Raw genomic sequence first — 16,894 nt, 5'->3', positions numbered from 1 at the left:
TACATCATGTATTTGGGAAATCATTTTAATAATAATATAAAAAGGCTGGAGTCAAAACAATTTGCCTATGAAAGACTAGATATAATAAGGAATAAAAAGGTAGAAGGATATATGCCAAATGATAGGATTTGGTGGGTTTTATTAACTCCACTGTATTTCTGTAATTTTACAAAAGCTTAATAATGAAGATGGGTTCCCTTAGCAATAATTATAAGGCAAAAAAGTTTTTTAAGAGCTACATTAAATATAGTATTTTAAATGAATTCAAGAGCTAATGACTTTTTCATCTTGTGTTTGAGATTTTATAAATTATAAAAGACTAAGATGTAGGACAAATAACATTTAATTTGTTTCAATTCTTTGTTTATTTAAGAATACAATAACTTCATCTTTGTCTTAGATTAGTCGGATTTCAATATTCAAAGCTTTCAATATCAAGTCTGCCTGAACAATCCAGGCAAATCAGGAAACAGCTGTGTCCTCTTAGTCTTCACACTTTCTCCCTAATTTAGGTATGATTAATTTGATTAATTATAAAAAGGTAATTAAAATGTCAAAGTAATTTACTCCTAGTTTTTCACGTATTTTTGTATGAAAACCACATTCAATTACCACTCCTACAACTGGTGGGCCTAACATCAAACTAGTTAAGCAATAAAGCTTTTTGAAAAAATGTTCGCTTATTTATTTTGAGAGAGAAAGAGAGTGCACAAGTGGAGGAAGATCAGAGAGAGAGAGGGAGGGAGGAAGGGAGAGAGAGAGTAAGAGAAACAGAGAATCCCAGGCAGGCTCCATGCTATCAGTGCAGAGCCCAACATGGGTCTCAATCTCATGAATCATGAGATCATGACCTGAGCCGAAATCAAGAGTTGGACATTTAACCGACTGAACCACCCAGGTGCCCCCAAGAAATAAATCTAATCACATCTTTGGGGGAAACTTTTTCACTACAAGTTTAATCATCCTGGTATGCTTTGGGCCTTATTTATATTCATTTTGTACAAATGATTTTGACCTCATTTTCTGGTTTAAAAATATTTCTGTTTTTCCATGCATAATCAATTCAGTTATTCAGGCTAAATAGAACAGTTTTTAATCGGTGGATGCTTACAACGTAGACATTGTTGGCAAAATGGTTAAACTTAATGTGTGAGTAAGTCATGGCTAGATTTCTATTCGAAAGGATATTATTTTTACAAATGTAATTTTAGGAGTGCCTGGATGGTTCAGTCAGTTAAGCATCTGACTCGATTTCGGCTCTGGTCATGATCTCACTGTGAGTTCGGAGCCCCACGTCAGGTTCCTTGCTAACAGTGCAGAGTCTGCTTGGGATTCTCTCTCTCCCTCTCTCTCTGCTTCTTATCTGCTTGTTCACTCACTCTCTCAAAATAAATTAAAACAAACATTAAAAAATGCAATTTTAATAAATACACCAAGATAATACATATTCCTTATTTGAACACTTTACACTTGAGTCTGAGAGACAATCATGAGTCACAAGCAATATTTAAATATATCTTACTAAGAGTAGAAAACTTTTATAGACTTAATAATTTGGTTAGATTCCAAATCCTATGACTAAATAATAATGTCTTTCTACTTTTCAGAAACTGTGACAAAGGTGGGCATATTTCAAAAGTAAAACATAATACTGCAAGTACCAGGAATACTTCATGAAAGGAGAAAAATGTATGTTGAATCTTCTGAAAGGCAAATATTAGTTAACACTTACTGGACATAGTAGAGAAACCCTTAGGCTGGTTGTAGCTATTTCACTGTCTGGATCCGCAGTCAATTTCTCTTTAACTGACATTCATTGAAGAGAAAACAAACAAACAGAACACGTTGATTAAAGATACATCAGTGACGCAACATGAGAAAAAGAATAAGGAACTTAAAATGAGGAAGCTTAAAAAAAATGAACTCAAAAATAATCCGTTCAATTATTTCCAATTAATTGAATGGAAAGATAAAAACAATTACATGGTTTATAACTTCTTCTCATCCATGGAACAAAAACTGCATTGCATTAACATAAAGGAAATCTGTATAGTAAACGGACATATTCACCTGATGGCAGAATCTTTTCCTTTTATAATTCTAAGAAACTGGATAAAGTTGTTCTTTCTTTTAAATTATGACCAATATTATAAGAAATTAATCAATAGCGTAGATAATAGAATTATCAACATTTATAAATTTTTCCAAAGCTCAGATTATAAAATAATTAATACATCTTATACACTATATTAATTATTCTATTTTTCATTATTAAATTTTTCTATTTTTCTATTAATTCTACTTTCAAATTATAAAAAAGCTCAATTTCTTTTCTTCCACATAATTATTTCAGTTTTATACTTATTTATCCATAAACTAATTATGCTAATATTTTAGTCAAGTCAATTCTCCTCTCCTTATTTGCTTCTAGCAAATAAGAACTCACACACTAGATAATCTCTGGGTCTCTTCAGTTCAAACTTCCTGAGGTTCTTAAGAGATAGGGTACTAGTAATAATGGCTATTCTGCTACTTTCTGTCAGTCTTAAAGGAGTGTAAAGGACCTTTATACTTCTCGCCTGGAATCCTGAGACACATATTTACTTCTGAAAACTTCAATTTGGAACTTTAATTAAATTTCAACACTGAGTTGAGACTGGAAATGCCTAAATGGTAGTACTCCAATAATTTTAGACATTGTTCCACAATGACTCTGAAGTCTGTATGTGTAAGGGGAGGCCCAAGTGGGAGTGGTTGTGTACATAGTCAATTCCAGAAGTTCAGAGCTGTGGCACAACTAAGTGTGACTAGAAAGTTAATATATAGTAGAATTAAGAAAATGGGGAGCAGAAAAGTACTCAGATAAGGAAGAATGATTTCAGAGTAGATGTCTATTGTGCTGATAACCATTTATGAGAATGAAGAGTCCCGCCTTTATTAAACATGGTGATCTTTACAATCTGGATTTTTTTTTTTTTTGAGATGGTCTACATTTTAGATAGTCTATCTATCTCCATAAATTAGTGAATCTCAACTATGATGCACATTAGAACTACCTATAGAGTTCTGTAACTTATAATTGCTCACTGAGTCAGAATGGGGAAGAGGGACACCAACTGGTTGTTTTTTAAAAGCTCCAGATGTGATTCTGATGCCAAGCTTAAAGGTCATTTCATTTAGTCTGGAAATTCCAAGTGTCTGAAATATATATAACTCATAGTCTGCATCCCACACCTGAAAAGGCATAAAATCCCCGGGGTTTTAGTTTGGGAAATATAGTTATCATATCACTTATGCTATATATCATATGTCAATTATGGAAACTGTACCTGTACGTTATAGACCCAATCTTAGTCAATCCTTTCTTATAAAGATACATTTAACAAACAGTATCTTTTTAAAAGTAACATAAACATGTAAATAGAATTGTAATGTGATTACTGACCATTCCGCATACCTGCAGCACCCTATCACCACCCTACAAACAGCAATGAGAACAGTATGGACTTGATCTATTTAAACTTTCACTGAAATGAAGCAGTAACACAGACCATAATATCAACCTTATGCAAAACAGAGTTCAGTGTTTAGTACTTCCCAAAGAAATTGAAACAGGCGAGGCAACCTGAAGTAGTGGTTAAGAATACAGGATCTTAAAAAAAAAAAAAAGAAAAGAAAAGAAAAGAAAGAATACAGCCTAACTTAGAATTCAGACTTTAGTCCGGTCATTTAACATTTCTGTGCCTCAGTTGCATCAACTTGTAAATGGTAACAACAGCACTTTATAGCAATGTTCTAAGCATTAAATGAGTTAATACACACAAAATGCTTTAAAATAACCTAATATCAATCACCCTCAATAAATATTAGCTACTGCTACTCTTTTTAAAAATGTCATTTGTATTTTCACTTTCTCTAGGAGATGGTAGGGTTTTATGAAATTATTTTAGAATCAGCTTGTCAACTTCTATTAAAAAAAAAGCTTTGCTTTTGCCTTTGCCCTTATAGACTCAATCTTAGTCAATCCTTTCATGTAAAGATCCTTTTCAAGATTCTACTAGGATCTTAATTGGACTGAATTTAATGTACAGGTCATTTTGAAGAGAACTGACATCTTTACAATAACAATTCTGAATGTTCTGATCCATTAACATGTCACATCTCCCCATTATTCAGGTCTTATTTTAATTTTTCTCAGCATTGTTTCGAAGTTTTCAGAATACAAATATTTTGTGTGACATATTCCTAAGTATTTCATACTTCTGGATGTTACAGTAAACTCTTTGTTTTTTTAATTTCACTTTTCAGTTGTTCAGTGCTAACAGAAATACAACTGATTTATAAATTGTGTATTCTGCAACCTTGCTTAGATTAATATTAGCTCTAGTTGCTTTTTAATAGATTCTTTAAGTTGTTTTCTACACAGACAATGAAGTCATCTTCAAATAAAGACAGTAATTATTTATTCATTTCTAATCTGTTGCTTTATTGTGCTTTTTTTTCTTGCTTTACTGTGCTAGCTAGGATCGCAAAGGCAATGCTGAACAAAAATATTAAGAGCTGATACTCTTCCCTTTTTCCCAATCATGGGGGTAAAGCATTCTAATTTCTCACCATTAACTATAATATTAGCTAAAGGCTTTTTGTAAATATCATTTGTTACACTGAGACAGCTCCCTTCTCTTCTATTTTGCTGAGAATTTTATCATGAATAGATACTGAATTTTGACCAATGTTTCTCTTGCATCAATGGAGATGATCATGTAATTTTTTCTTTTTGTTAAGTTTGCTGAGAAGGTGAATTATACTGATTGATTTTCACATATATTGTATGAACCTAATATTCCTGGAATAAACTCTATTTGGTTAATATAGATTGTCTTTTTAATTTTAGTTGAAGTGTAGTTGACATACTGTATCATAATCTTTTTACATATCGACTTAGAATTGACTTAGCCAACAATTCTGAAAACAAAGCTGGAAGACTATTTGACTTCAAGACTCACTAATCATGACTGTTGTATTGGCATAGGAACAGACATATAGGTCAAGGAAAAATCACAGAGTCCAGAAACAGATTCTACATCTATGGTCAAATTGGGTTTTTGAAAGGTGATTAAATGCAGAAAAAGACAGCTTTTTTCAAAAATGTTGTTGGAACTGGGTATCTATATGGGGAAAATGAAGCTCTAACCTTACCTTGCATCATATACAAAAATTAATTTAAAAAAAGAATATTTGTGAGCTTAGGTTAGGCAAAGACTTCACAGTATGCAAAAAGCACAACTATTATATAAAAAGAAATGGGGAAAAGATCTGAACAGACATTGCATCAAAGAAGCTATAAGGACAGCAAATAAGCAGAAGGCATCATTAATCATTAGGAAAATGCAAATTACAATCACAATGAGATACAACTACACACTGACCAAAACAGCAGAAACGCAAAGCAACCTGACAATACCAAGTGGTAGTGAAGATGCAGAAAAACTTGAAATCGCATACACTGTTGGTGGGAATGCAAAAATGGCATATGCATTTTATAAGAAACTGCCAGTCATATCATGTGACAGCAATCCGAGTCCTAATTACCCAAGAGAAATAAAAACATATGTCCACAAAAGTGGGATATCCATATGGAAAATGTAAACATTTTAGCAGCTTTATTTATGACAGTGCAAAACTAGAAACAACCTAAACGTCCGTCAATTGATAAGTGGATAAACAAATGATGATTCAGGTAAATGGAATACTAAGTAATAAAGAGAAAAAAAACCCTACATGGATGAATCTCAGAAGCCATTTATACTAAGTTAAAGAAGTCAGACATAAAAAGGTCCATGCTGCAGGCCTTGAGATACCTGACATTTTAGAAAAGACAAAATTACAGAGACAGAAATCACATCAATGGTTATAGGAACTAGGAATAAGGGGCTGAGATGAACTGCAAGGGGCCACAGGGGAACTTTCTGGGATGAAGGACGTTCTATATTTTGATTGTGGCAGTGGTTCATGATTGCATACACCTGTAAAATTTATCAAACTGTACAATTCAAAAGGTGAATTTTTACTTTTGTAAATTATACTTCAATTAAAAAAAACAAAAGAAAAAAGAGAGACAGGAAAGAAAATCATGTTAAATTTAGTCACAGCAAGTAAGGAAAAATAAAATAAGCAAAGTCCTTATAACGTGAGGGCAAGGAAGTAAAAAATAAATACAGGTTACAATATTTTACCCTGCAACATCAAACAACATGGGGCAAGTCTTCTAGGAATTAAAGTTTTCCTGTGTCACTGTGAGTGCAGTGGTAACAGTATCTTATTATATGACCTATAATGAAGTTATAGCTAGCCACATTAAAATTAATCTTTTTATTTTTTTTCAACATTTTTTATTTATTTTTGGGACAGAGAGAGACAGAGCATGAACAGGGGAGGGGCAGAGAGAGAGGGAGACACAGAATCGGAAACAGGCTCCAGGCTCCGAGCCATCAGCCCAGAGCCTGACGCGGGGCTCGAACTCACGAACCGCGAGATTGTGACCTGGCTGAAGTCGGACGCTTAACCGACTGCGCCACCCAGGTGCCCCTAAAATTAATCTTTTTAAAAATCTCTGTTGCCATGACCTATGAGAGTTAGCAACTAGTCGTCACACATGGCTATATTTGAGTTTAAATTAAATATAATTTAAAATTCAGTTCCTCAGTTGCACTGGTCACATTTCAGAACTCAACAGGCACATGTTGCTGGCAGCTAACCCATGGGGCAGGGCAGATGTACATTTTCATCATCACAGATTTTTCTATTTCTGTTGCTCTAGCTTTTTTTTTTTTTTTAATAAGTTCTATCATTCCTTAATATCAGACTATTTTATAGTAATCCTTTTAGAACTTTAAGGTTGTAAACAACTGAATATATTAAATTCAATACTTTATTTAGGCAAGGAAACAGGCACAGAGACCAAATTTTTATTCTGGATTTCTTTATAAGTTTTTTTTTTTTTTTTTAACGTTTATTTATTTTTGAGTCAGAGAGAGACAGAGCATGAAGGGGGGAGGGGCAGAGAGAGAAGGAGACACAGAATTGGAAGCAGGCTCCAGGCTCTGAGCCATCAGCCCAGAGCCTGACGTGGGGCTCGAACCCACGGACCGCAAGATCGTGACCTGGCTGAAGTCGGACGCTTAACCGACTGCGCCACCCAGGCACCCCATTCTGGATTTCTTTAAATCAGTTTACCTCAACAAAAATCTGAGTATCTACTATGTGCTAGGAACTGTGCATGAGGAATTCAAAGATAAATAAGATTAAATTCCTGCCCAGAGAAACTCAGAGTCTAGTTGAGAGCTGAGCTGCTCAGTGGGACCATCTCTAATGTGCTCTAAAAGAAATGTGTTCAGGAAGCTAGCTGAAAGTGAACTCATCTACTCCAGAGGTTCTGAGATGCCTCCTGGAAAAAGTGAAACACAAAGTATAACTGAAGTGAGGCAAACAACAGGGAAGTTCGGAGGCACAGAGAACAATGCTGGCAAAAGTCGTGCAGAAAAGATAAGAATCCAGTATTTTTGGAACATAAAGTACAAGAAGGGCGAATACAGAGGACACTGGGAAGGGTAAGGGTGAATAGAGAGCACACTGGGAAGCGGTAAGTGTAAATAGAGATGACACTAGGAAGGGTAAGGGTGAACACAGAGAACAGTGGAAAGCGGTAAGCAGGTGCCACGACACGGAAAGTTGCACTTGTCATGCTAACAAAGTTAGAGTTTTTACTCTACCGATGTTACAAAGCCATGGATTGCAAGGGAATGTAAGATTAGGTCTGTACTAATCACTTAGGTCGCTACCAGGAGAGAGATAGGAAGAGGGACCAAGAAAGAAGAGGGATAGATTACTTAAGAATAGATTTTTTTAAATAAAGGCAGAATATGAGAGCTTAAATGATGGCAGTGACAGTAGGGAGAGAGAGAAGACAGATTTGGAAAGTATTTAGGCTGGAAGTTTGATAGGATTCAGGGAGTTCAGTTTTAAATACTGGAATTTGGGGGGGGCGCCTGGGTGGCTTAGGTGGTGAAGCATCTGACTTCGGCTCGGGTCATGATCTCGCAGTCCCTGAGTTTAGAGTCTGGAGCCTGCTTCAGATTCTGTGTCTCCCCCTCTCTCTGCCCCTCCCCTGCTCACGCGCTGTCTCTCTCTCTCTCTCTCTCTCTCTCTCTCTCTCTCTCTCTCTCTCAAAAATAAACATTAAAAAAATTTTAAATACTTGAATTTGAGGACCCAAAAGAATGTTTCTGTGAAGGTGGTTAGCTAACTATGCATATCTATATATGAAAGTCAGGGGAAGGTCCCAGATGAGATATGTGCTAATTTAAACCACAAGATCAAATGTGATTATATCCAGATAAAGCATGCAGAAAAGTGGGCCAAGGATGACACCCCAGGGAAATGCTTTTCTTAAGCAGGATGCTTCTCTTAAGAGAATCTACTGAAGGTAAGTGATTGAGAAGAAACAGAAGAGAATTTCAAGGATAAAGTGGTTGGTATGAAATGTAGCAAAAATATCTAAGATGAAAGCTGAAAAAATAAACTTTAAATGTGGCAATCAGACTGTCACTTGTGACATCTGCAAGAGAAGTTTCAATGGAATGATAGGAGGTTAAAGGGCACATTGGGTTGCAGTGAGGAGGGAGACCGATCAAGTGTAGGCTATTCTTTGAAAAAAGTAGGAGGACACAACAGGAAGAAGACAGAACTCTATCTAGATAGAGAATAGCTTGTTTTTATATTTTTTAAATGATGAGAAAGACCTGACAAAGAACGTTGACAGGAAGAGCTAATAGAGAGGGGTGAACCAAAGTACAGGACAGAGAACAGATAAATGAAGGAACGAGGTCTCATAATACTGCTTCTGGGCATCTGCACCCAGATGTCTCGCAGACATCTCAAATACCAGTGTAAGCACGCACTCTGATCCCTCCAATCTTCTCCACATTGTTTCCCATTTCAGTAAAGGGCACTACCATGTAATCAGTTTAAGAAGCCTAGAATTCCTCCTTGACTTCTTTTTATTCCCTCCCCACATGTAATCCGTCACCACTGCTACCCCCCTTCAACACTTCTCAAACCATCAATTTCTTTTTTTTGTTAATTTTTTTAATGTTTATTATTTGAGAGAGAGAGAGAGAGAGACAGAGAGACAGACAGACAGCAATCAGGGGAAGGGCAGAGAGAGAGAGAGAGAGAGAGAGAGAGAGAGAGAGAGAGACAGAATTGGAAGCAGGCTGCAGGCTCTGAACTGCCAGCAAAGAGCCTGACGCGGGGCTTGAACCCACAGACCACAAGATCATGACCTGAGCTGAAGTCGGCCGCTTAACCGACTGAACCACCCAGGCGCCCCTCAAACTGTCAATTTCTATGCCCATTGTCAATACCTATGCTCAAGACACCATCACCTCTTACCTGGACAACAGGTTCCTAACTGGCCTCACCACATCAGTCCAGCCCCTCCTCAGCTCAGTCTTCAGAACAATCTTTTTTTTTTTTTTTTAAATGTTTAGTTATTTTTGAGAGAGAGAGCGAGAGAGAGAGAATGTGTGTGTGTATGTGTATGTGAGAGAGAGAGAGAGAATGGGGGGGACAGGTGGGGACAGAGGATCCAAAGCATGCTCTGCACTGACAGCAGCAAGCCTGATACGGGGCTCGAACTCACGAACCGTGAGGATCATGACCTGAGCCAAAGTCAGATGCTCAAAACCAACTGAGCCACTCAGGTGCCCCCAAGAGCAATCTTTTTATTGCCCAAATCTGATCATGTCACTCTGCTTAAAAATCTTTTAAGGGTTTTCTATCCTCGACACCTTTATGTCATCTGTATGAACTCACCCCATGGCTATCTCTCTGGCCACTGTCCTCCTTGGTTCTCTCTTCTCCAGCTCCACTGGCCTTGTCTCTTAGCATATTCCCCTCTCTTCTTGGGCTTAACTCTGCCTCATCCTTATAATCTTGTCTTTAAACATCACAGCACCAGAGAGGGCTATGTTCTGTTGTTACCTCCAGAGCTCCCTGTCTTTCTTCTTTAAGGCACATGTCACAACTGTAATTCATTAATGACTTGTTCAATCATTTAATTCTGTCTTTCCCACCAGACTACAAACTTCTAAGGGATGCAGAGACAGTGTGTGTCTTGTTTAATGCTATATTCTCCTGTGCCTGGAACACTGTAGACTCTTAATATAATTTCTTGAATGAGAAGAATAAATGAATGTAAGATTACCTTTGAGCAGAAAAAGGGACATTTACTCCTGAGACTGAAGAGAATAAGTAAGGGTAGTTACAAATGTAGATAAGCTGAAGAGCAGTTATGGTGGCACTAGATTAAGGGGACAACTTAATTGTGATTGAGGGGACAACTCTACACAAAGGTGGAAACCACAAGGCAAAAATCTACTAAATCAAATGAACCAGAGTAGATTTCTCTGTGAAAAGTCTCAATATTGTGGAGTTTATTCTTTCAAGAACGTAATAGTGCCTGATTTGATGAATACAACTTTGCCAGCAGAATTTACTGATAAGATTAAGAATGACTTACAGTGAATATATTTTTAGGTAATTTGATTCTTCAAAAATATCTGAGAAATCTGTCAACATTTTCTTCTGTCAAATTGTTTTATACAATCTTTTAATTACACAATTAATTTGTTGGGAAAGTTACTTCTTTATAGATAGCGTAAAGGCAAACAATCTGTTCCTTAGACAATTACAACGAATGCCTTACTGGTAGGATCCAAATTAATGTTTTATTGGTTCTCCAGGCCAGTAAGTAAGATAAGAAAAAACTGCCACAAAATCCCTACCCCATCTGCAACTACTCTCCACTCCTGGCATTGTATCAGGGATGGAATAAATAGCCTCTGACATAGGAAGTTCCGATTGTTTAACAGTGGCTAATAGTGGTTCCTTCCAGAAAATAAAGTAATTCTAGGCTCACCTTCCCACTCCCCCCACAGACGGTGCTACAAATACAAGTGGAGAAGAGCTAACAGCCGGAACAAAAAACAGCTTGCCTTACTGCTGCTATGACTACCACCACCACCACCACTATTATTCAATAGAACAGCCTCATCTGCCTTATTTGTTGGTATTACTTTTTCCACACAAGCTCACATAATTCCACAGCACTGACTACATGAGATTCTAGCACTATGTGGCAGACACGGAGAGTGTCAGTAGAATGACCAGAAATGGACTTCAACAAATGTGAAAAAGAAAAGTTCTTCTCCTGCAAAGCAGATGTCTGTCCCTTTTTTCTGTCTCTGCCAACCGGTGCTTCCTCTCCCGTAGACCCGGAACCACTGCTGTCATTCTAGCTCTCTACTGTCTTTTGAGGCATGTCTACAGAGGCATTAGCCAAAATCATGCTCCTCTTGACTCAGGATTACTTGCATTTAAAAAAAAGGATCCTTTTAATGCAGAAAAATCCTTCGATGAACTATTATTGAGGGTATAATGCTATTCAGAGGTAGTGGGATCTTTTACTCTGGCACAGAAACAGGTTAGAAATAAAGATAAAAGCTATGCCACAAAGGAAAGTGAGGGGAAAGCCGGCCTTACTACCTTATTAGTTCTTTCCACCAGCGTGTGTGTGCCTAACTACAAATCTGAGAGTGGGTTTCATTAACCAACTCACATCAAGAATCCTTCAAGAATAGCTATCTAACCCCTGCCTATAAAGTTTTGTTCCCTAAGTGTCCAGCCCCATCCCTGAATCCATCCATGAAGAATCTTTCTCTCACAAAGAAAAGCATAAAAGAACTAAGCTCACCTCTTGGGAAAGGCTGCCAACCTCTGGCCTTAACCCTCAAAAACCGAGGCCAGAACAGTCAATCTGCAGACCGTACGACATCTCAAATTCAACACGACAAAATGAACCATCTAGTTATTTGTAACTATAAACCCAGACTTTGAAGGAGCTTTAGAAATCATGTGGCAACAACCTCTTGTTACAGATGAGGAACATAAGACTCAGACTAGAGTGACTTGTCCAAGGTCACATAATTGACTAATGGAACCTATTTCATTATTGTTTTTACCATCCCACAGACTCTCTTTTTACTTTATTAATGCAAGGGTACAGTCCTCACATATCCCTGCACATTTTTTCCTGGATAAGCCTTAAATATAAAATAATTCTCATGAAATACACACCAAAATTTCCTTCCCGTCTCCTAGAATCCCTTAAACATTTATTTATTTTATGCAATTTTAGTAAAATAATCTTCCGTATTCATTTACTGGCTTTCCAAAGTTCATTTTAGGATCAGTAAAATGCAGATTATAAAATATAGGTCATAATAAAGATATTAAAAGATATTACAGATAAAATATAGGTCATAATAAAGATATTAAAACTATTTTTAAGTCTTGATTTACTTTGCTCAGAAAACAAGTTTTCAGTGTTTTGAATCTTCTATGACAATCTCTAGTGAAAAAGAAATTTCTTTTGTTGAAAATTTATTGAGTAGAAAGCACACTACTCTAACCTTTACCAAAACAGTTCAGCTACATAAATGAAATAAGTTTATTATACGTACTTAAAGCTCTAGAATGATCCGGATTCCTTATTCCCTTTGCTCGTAACCTCTGAAGAAGAACTGTTGAGGACAACTGTTTTACAAGATATACTGCCATGGAATAGTTCTGGAAAAAAAAAAAAAAAAAAGATGTAGAAAACAAACAACATATGTAAGTAAATAGTACATCTATTTTAATCTCACAACGATAGGGAAAGAAAACTAACACTTCTTAAAACACCTACTGTGTGGCCAGACACTATCTTAGGTGTTTTTATGAACAGTAATTAATTTAGTCCTAACCAAAAAGCCGCTGAGGTGGTCATAAACCTATTTTTATGGACGAGGAAGTGAAGTGTAGAAGAGTAAAAGAATTTTGCAACTTTTAAGCAACAAAGCCAAGTCTGTCATGCTTCCATATTACCTGACTACCTATGCTTGAAGCTAATCGATTTGTGGCACCTATATTAAAAACAAAAAACAAAAAACACTATTAAAATTAAATCTAAACCAAGGCCAATAAGATGTCAAAGTCACTATAAACCACATTTGGTAGGTAACAGATATATTTAAATAATAGTACCTATTAAAAAATTACAAATTAGCTTGGCTTCCTAATCTATACCACTGCATCTCTCTTTATGTCTCTAACTAGTTGTGAAAAGACCCTATGTGAGCCATTATCACAAACAGAGGGAATATTAAAGATTCTCAAAGAGAAGCTGCTGGTTTGGCAGATGAATAGATGAATATCCATTACCAGCAGAGGACCGGTAGAGGAGATGGTAGCAGGAGAAGGTAACCAAGAAAATAGTTCATCATAAGCCAAGGCAGAGTGAACGGTACATGACTGGATAAGAGGAAGAAAAGAGAGCTGAGGCTTATTAAGGGTAGGAGAGAGATCTAAATGAGAAGGCCCACTTTCCATTTTGTGTCGGGATCAAGAGGAAGATCAAGAGGTTTGGAGAGAAGCAAAAGGAAAAATACTTACTGCCGCCTTCTAGCTTACAGCTATGTACAGTTTCTGAAGCACTCTTAACATATACTATCTACTTCATTTAAACCTCACAGAAGGCCTATATAAAAGACAAGAATAAGTATTTTTCTAAGTAAAGGATTCATGGAATGGAGGCACAAAAAGATTATGTCATCTGCTCATGATCATGCATCTGTTTGGTGATAGAGCTGGCACTAGAAACCAGGAAGAAAGAGTTGGGATATCAGGACAATGGACTTAATGGCCAAGGCCAGTGTAGTTCTCTACCATTCCTGCTTTTGTGCACCTTGTTTCCTTTGACTCTCCTAACCTAGCCCAACGTATATTCCAACTTTCAGACTTTTATATATGCATTCCTCTCTTTTAACAAGAGAAAATATCCCATGTATCCTCTGGTAGGCCAAATTCTCATTTGGCGTTCAGAAACCTATCACATGTTACATATTTTCTGGGGGGGGGGGGGGGGGGAAGGGTTGAAGAAGCTAATTTACAAGTAATCTTAAAACCTGCCTAATTTTTAGAGCATACGTATCAATCTAATGTAAAACTGAAAGGCTTCTTCTGGGGGGAAAAAACCCTTAATTCACCTTTATTATTTATTTGATTAATATGACAGAAACTAGAGAAATGCTAATTAACATTGTGAAATTATGTACTGACAGCTTGAGTCTTCAGTACTAGAAATTACCCTCAGGCTTTATATAATTTTTTAAGGGGAGATCAAGTAGAAACCACAACTACAAGTTTAGTGAAAAGGTATGTTCATTCTAGTTGAAACATGTAACAAATTTAAAAAAGGAGAAGGAAAAAGAATGTGAGGCATTTATTAACAAATGCCACTTGTACTGATAATACAGAATTTAATTCTATAGCACTTGAAAGAGATTCAGCAGCAAAAAATCCCCCAAACTTTACAGTGGTATAATATCTCCTTCAGGTAAATGATAATACATTGTTTCTGCTAACCCTTCAATTACTACTTACCTCCCAATTACTCATATATATTGCATTACACTGATGTTTTTGTCAAGTGTCTTCTCAAAAGTCTTCAAAATTGTGTATCAAGTTCACAGGACATTTTCTCCATAATTAAGATATAATCTACTCATTAAGTGCCCTTTATACCAGTATCTAAATAACTTTTCTCTAAACAAAGAGGGTTTAATTAATGCTAAATACAGTGATTACCCTGACAGGATAAAAAGTTATAATACAGTTCACTTATTTCCTTCCAGCACTGTGCTAGCTCTTCTGTTTCAAAAAATATTGTCTTTTTAAAATTGAGATATAGGGGTGCCTGGGTGGCTCAGTCAGTTAAGTGTCCAACGCTTGATTTTGGCTCAGGTCATGATCTCACAGTTTCTGAGTTTGAGCCCCGCATCAGGCTCTGTGCTGACAGTGTGGAGCCTGCTTGGGATTCTCTCTCTCCCTCTCTCTCTGCCCCTCCCCTGCTCTCTCAAAAAATAAAATAAAATAAAATTTAAAAATTAAAAAAATTTTTTAATAAAATTGAGATATAACTGACATAAAACACTATGTGAGTTTAAGGTACACAACAGGTTGATTTGATACATTTCTATAAAGAGATCCTACACTAATCAGAGCATCTTTACAAGTTGAATTAAAAGTAGTGATGGAAAAACAATCTAATAAGTCATCTTCTGGGCTTTGGTAAAGTATAATTTTCTTTCAAAAAAAAAAAAAAGAACAACTGTCTTTCAATGTTTTACTTCAAAAAGGTCTCCAACTTGTAGACTGGGGTCTACATGAAGATCTTACCTCCTAGGTAAGACTAGACAACCATCAAATCACTGAAGATACTGTCTTCTCTCTGAGGTTGGAAAGGCTTTCCTCTCTCCTCTAATCCCATACATATCAGCACATCTCCCTGCGCTCCCACAGTCATAGTTCACTGCAAACACCCCCAACAGGCTATGCTTTTCACACACGGGCAAAAACAAACAAACAAACAAACACAAAACAAAACAAAAAGCATTTTCAATGCCCTCTTCAAACAGGGAGACCAAAAGGGGAACCCCAAGGTATACTAGAAGTAAAACATTTAAAAGGATTTCAAAAACCTAATGGTGACATATTAATTAGGCAAAGGAAAAAATATAATCTGGATAGTTGTCAAAAGGGATGCTGATAAAATTCACAATCCACATCTCACAAAGATATCCAGTAAAAGAGCAATATAGGAGCACACTGTTGATGTAAGCAAGCTCTATCAAAAATTAATGAATACTTGGGTCACTAGTAGTATCCTCATTATCATAAGGAACAAGTCGAGCGTGCCACTGGCACTCTCATTATTTCACATTGTTCTGAAGGTTCTAGTCAGCACACTAGAACAAAAACCAGAAATTATGACATAAGTACTAGGATTATCATTATCTGCATTAATGATACATCTCAAACTCCAAACTGCCTACCTGGAAACATCAAGAAACCAATTAAAAAGCTGTTGGAACCCGTATATGAAAATTCAGGTATTAAGTAAATATTCAACAATAACCAGCTTTTAAATAAACCAACAACAAATACATCCTTTAGAAAATATAATAGAAAAAAGATCTACTTACAATAGAAATAATAACAACAAACAACACAGAATTAATTTTAAAAAATGGAAGATTTATAAGAAACCTATTAAATTACCAAGGAACATAAAAGAGGATTTGAATAAATGGAGAAACATACAGTTCTTGGAATGGAAATATTAGATAGTATAAATTAATCCTAACTTAATATACTAATTTAAAGCAATCTCATTCACATTCCCAGAAAGATCTGGGGGGGCGAAGAAGGAAAACATGGCTCCCTCCCCATAATTACTTTTCCAACACCTCCACTCTCCCCAGAGCCTCCCTCACTTTCAGGCTAATACACGCCCTCCTCCACTAACACTTCAGCAACAGCGTGCTCCTAAGAGTGACCTCTCTGCACGATTCTGGATGCCATTCAAACCGTTTACCACTCTGAAGAGTGACCTTCTATACACAGAAATATTTACTCCCGTAAAATTTTCATTTAAAAAGAGAATAACCTTGGGTGCCTGGGTGGCTCAGCCGGTTAAGTGTCCAACTTCAGCTCAGGTCATGATCTCACAGTTCCTGAGGCTGAGCCCTGCTTTGGGCTCCATGCTGGCAGAGCCTGGAGCCTGGAGCCTGCTTTGGATTCTGTGTCTCCCTATCTCTCCGCCCCTCCCCCACTTGCAGTTCATGTCTCTCTCTCTCTCTCTCTCTCTCTTTCTCTCTCAAAAGTAAATAAACATTAGAAAAAAGGGAAAGGAAAGGAAAGGAAAGGAAAGGAAAGGAAAGGAAAGGAAAGG

At 36.6% G+C, this 16,894-nt stretch overlaps 1 protein-coding gene across 7 annotated transcripts in view; it reads right to left on the bottom strand.

Moving 5' to 3' along the window:
- PIAS1 (protein inhibitor of activated STAT 1) overlaps nt 1-16,894 on the bottom strand; it is a 137,263-nt gene that overhangs the window by 22,476 nt on the left and 97,893 nt on the right. For all 7 annotated transcript variants that reach the window (XM_040493077.1, XM_040493076.1, XM_040493081.1 and 4 more), the window contains 2 exons: nt 12,585-12,690; nt 1,733-1,806 (listed from right to left, as the gene is read on the bottom strand). In XM_040493077.1, the coding sequence (XP_040349011.1) occupies nt 1,733-1,806; nt 12,585-12,690 (180 nt within the window). The remainder of the gene's footprint in view (nt 1-1,732; nt 1,807-12,584; nt 12,691-16,894) is intronic.

Source organism: Herpailurus yagouaroundi, unplaced genomic scaffold (assembly GCF_014898765.1).
Source record: "Herpailurus yagouaroundi ecotype Mexico unplaced genomic scaffold, PumYag 184, whole genome shotgun sequence".
Taxonomy (NCBI): Eukaryota; Metazoa; Chordata; class Mammalia; order Carnivora; family Felidae; genus Herpailurus; species Herpailurus yagouaroundi.
This window is presented reverse-complemented; position numbering and strand designations above follow the sequence as displayed.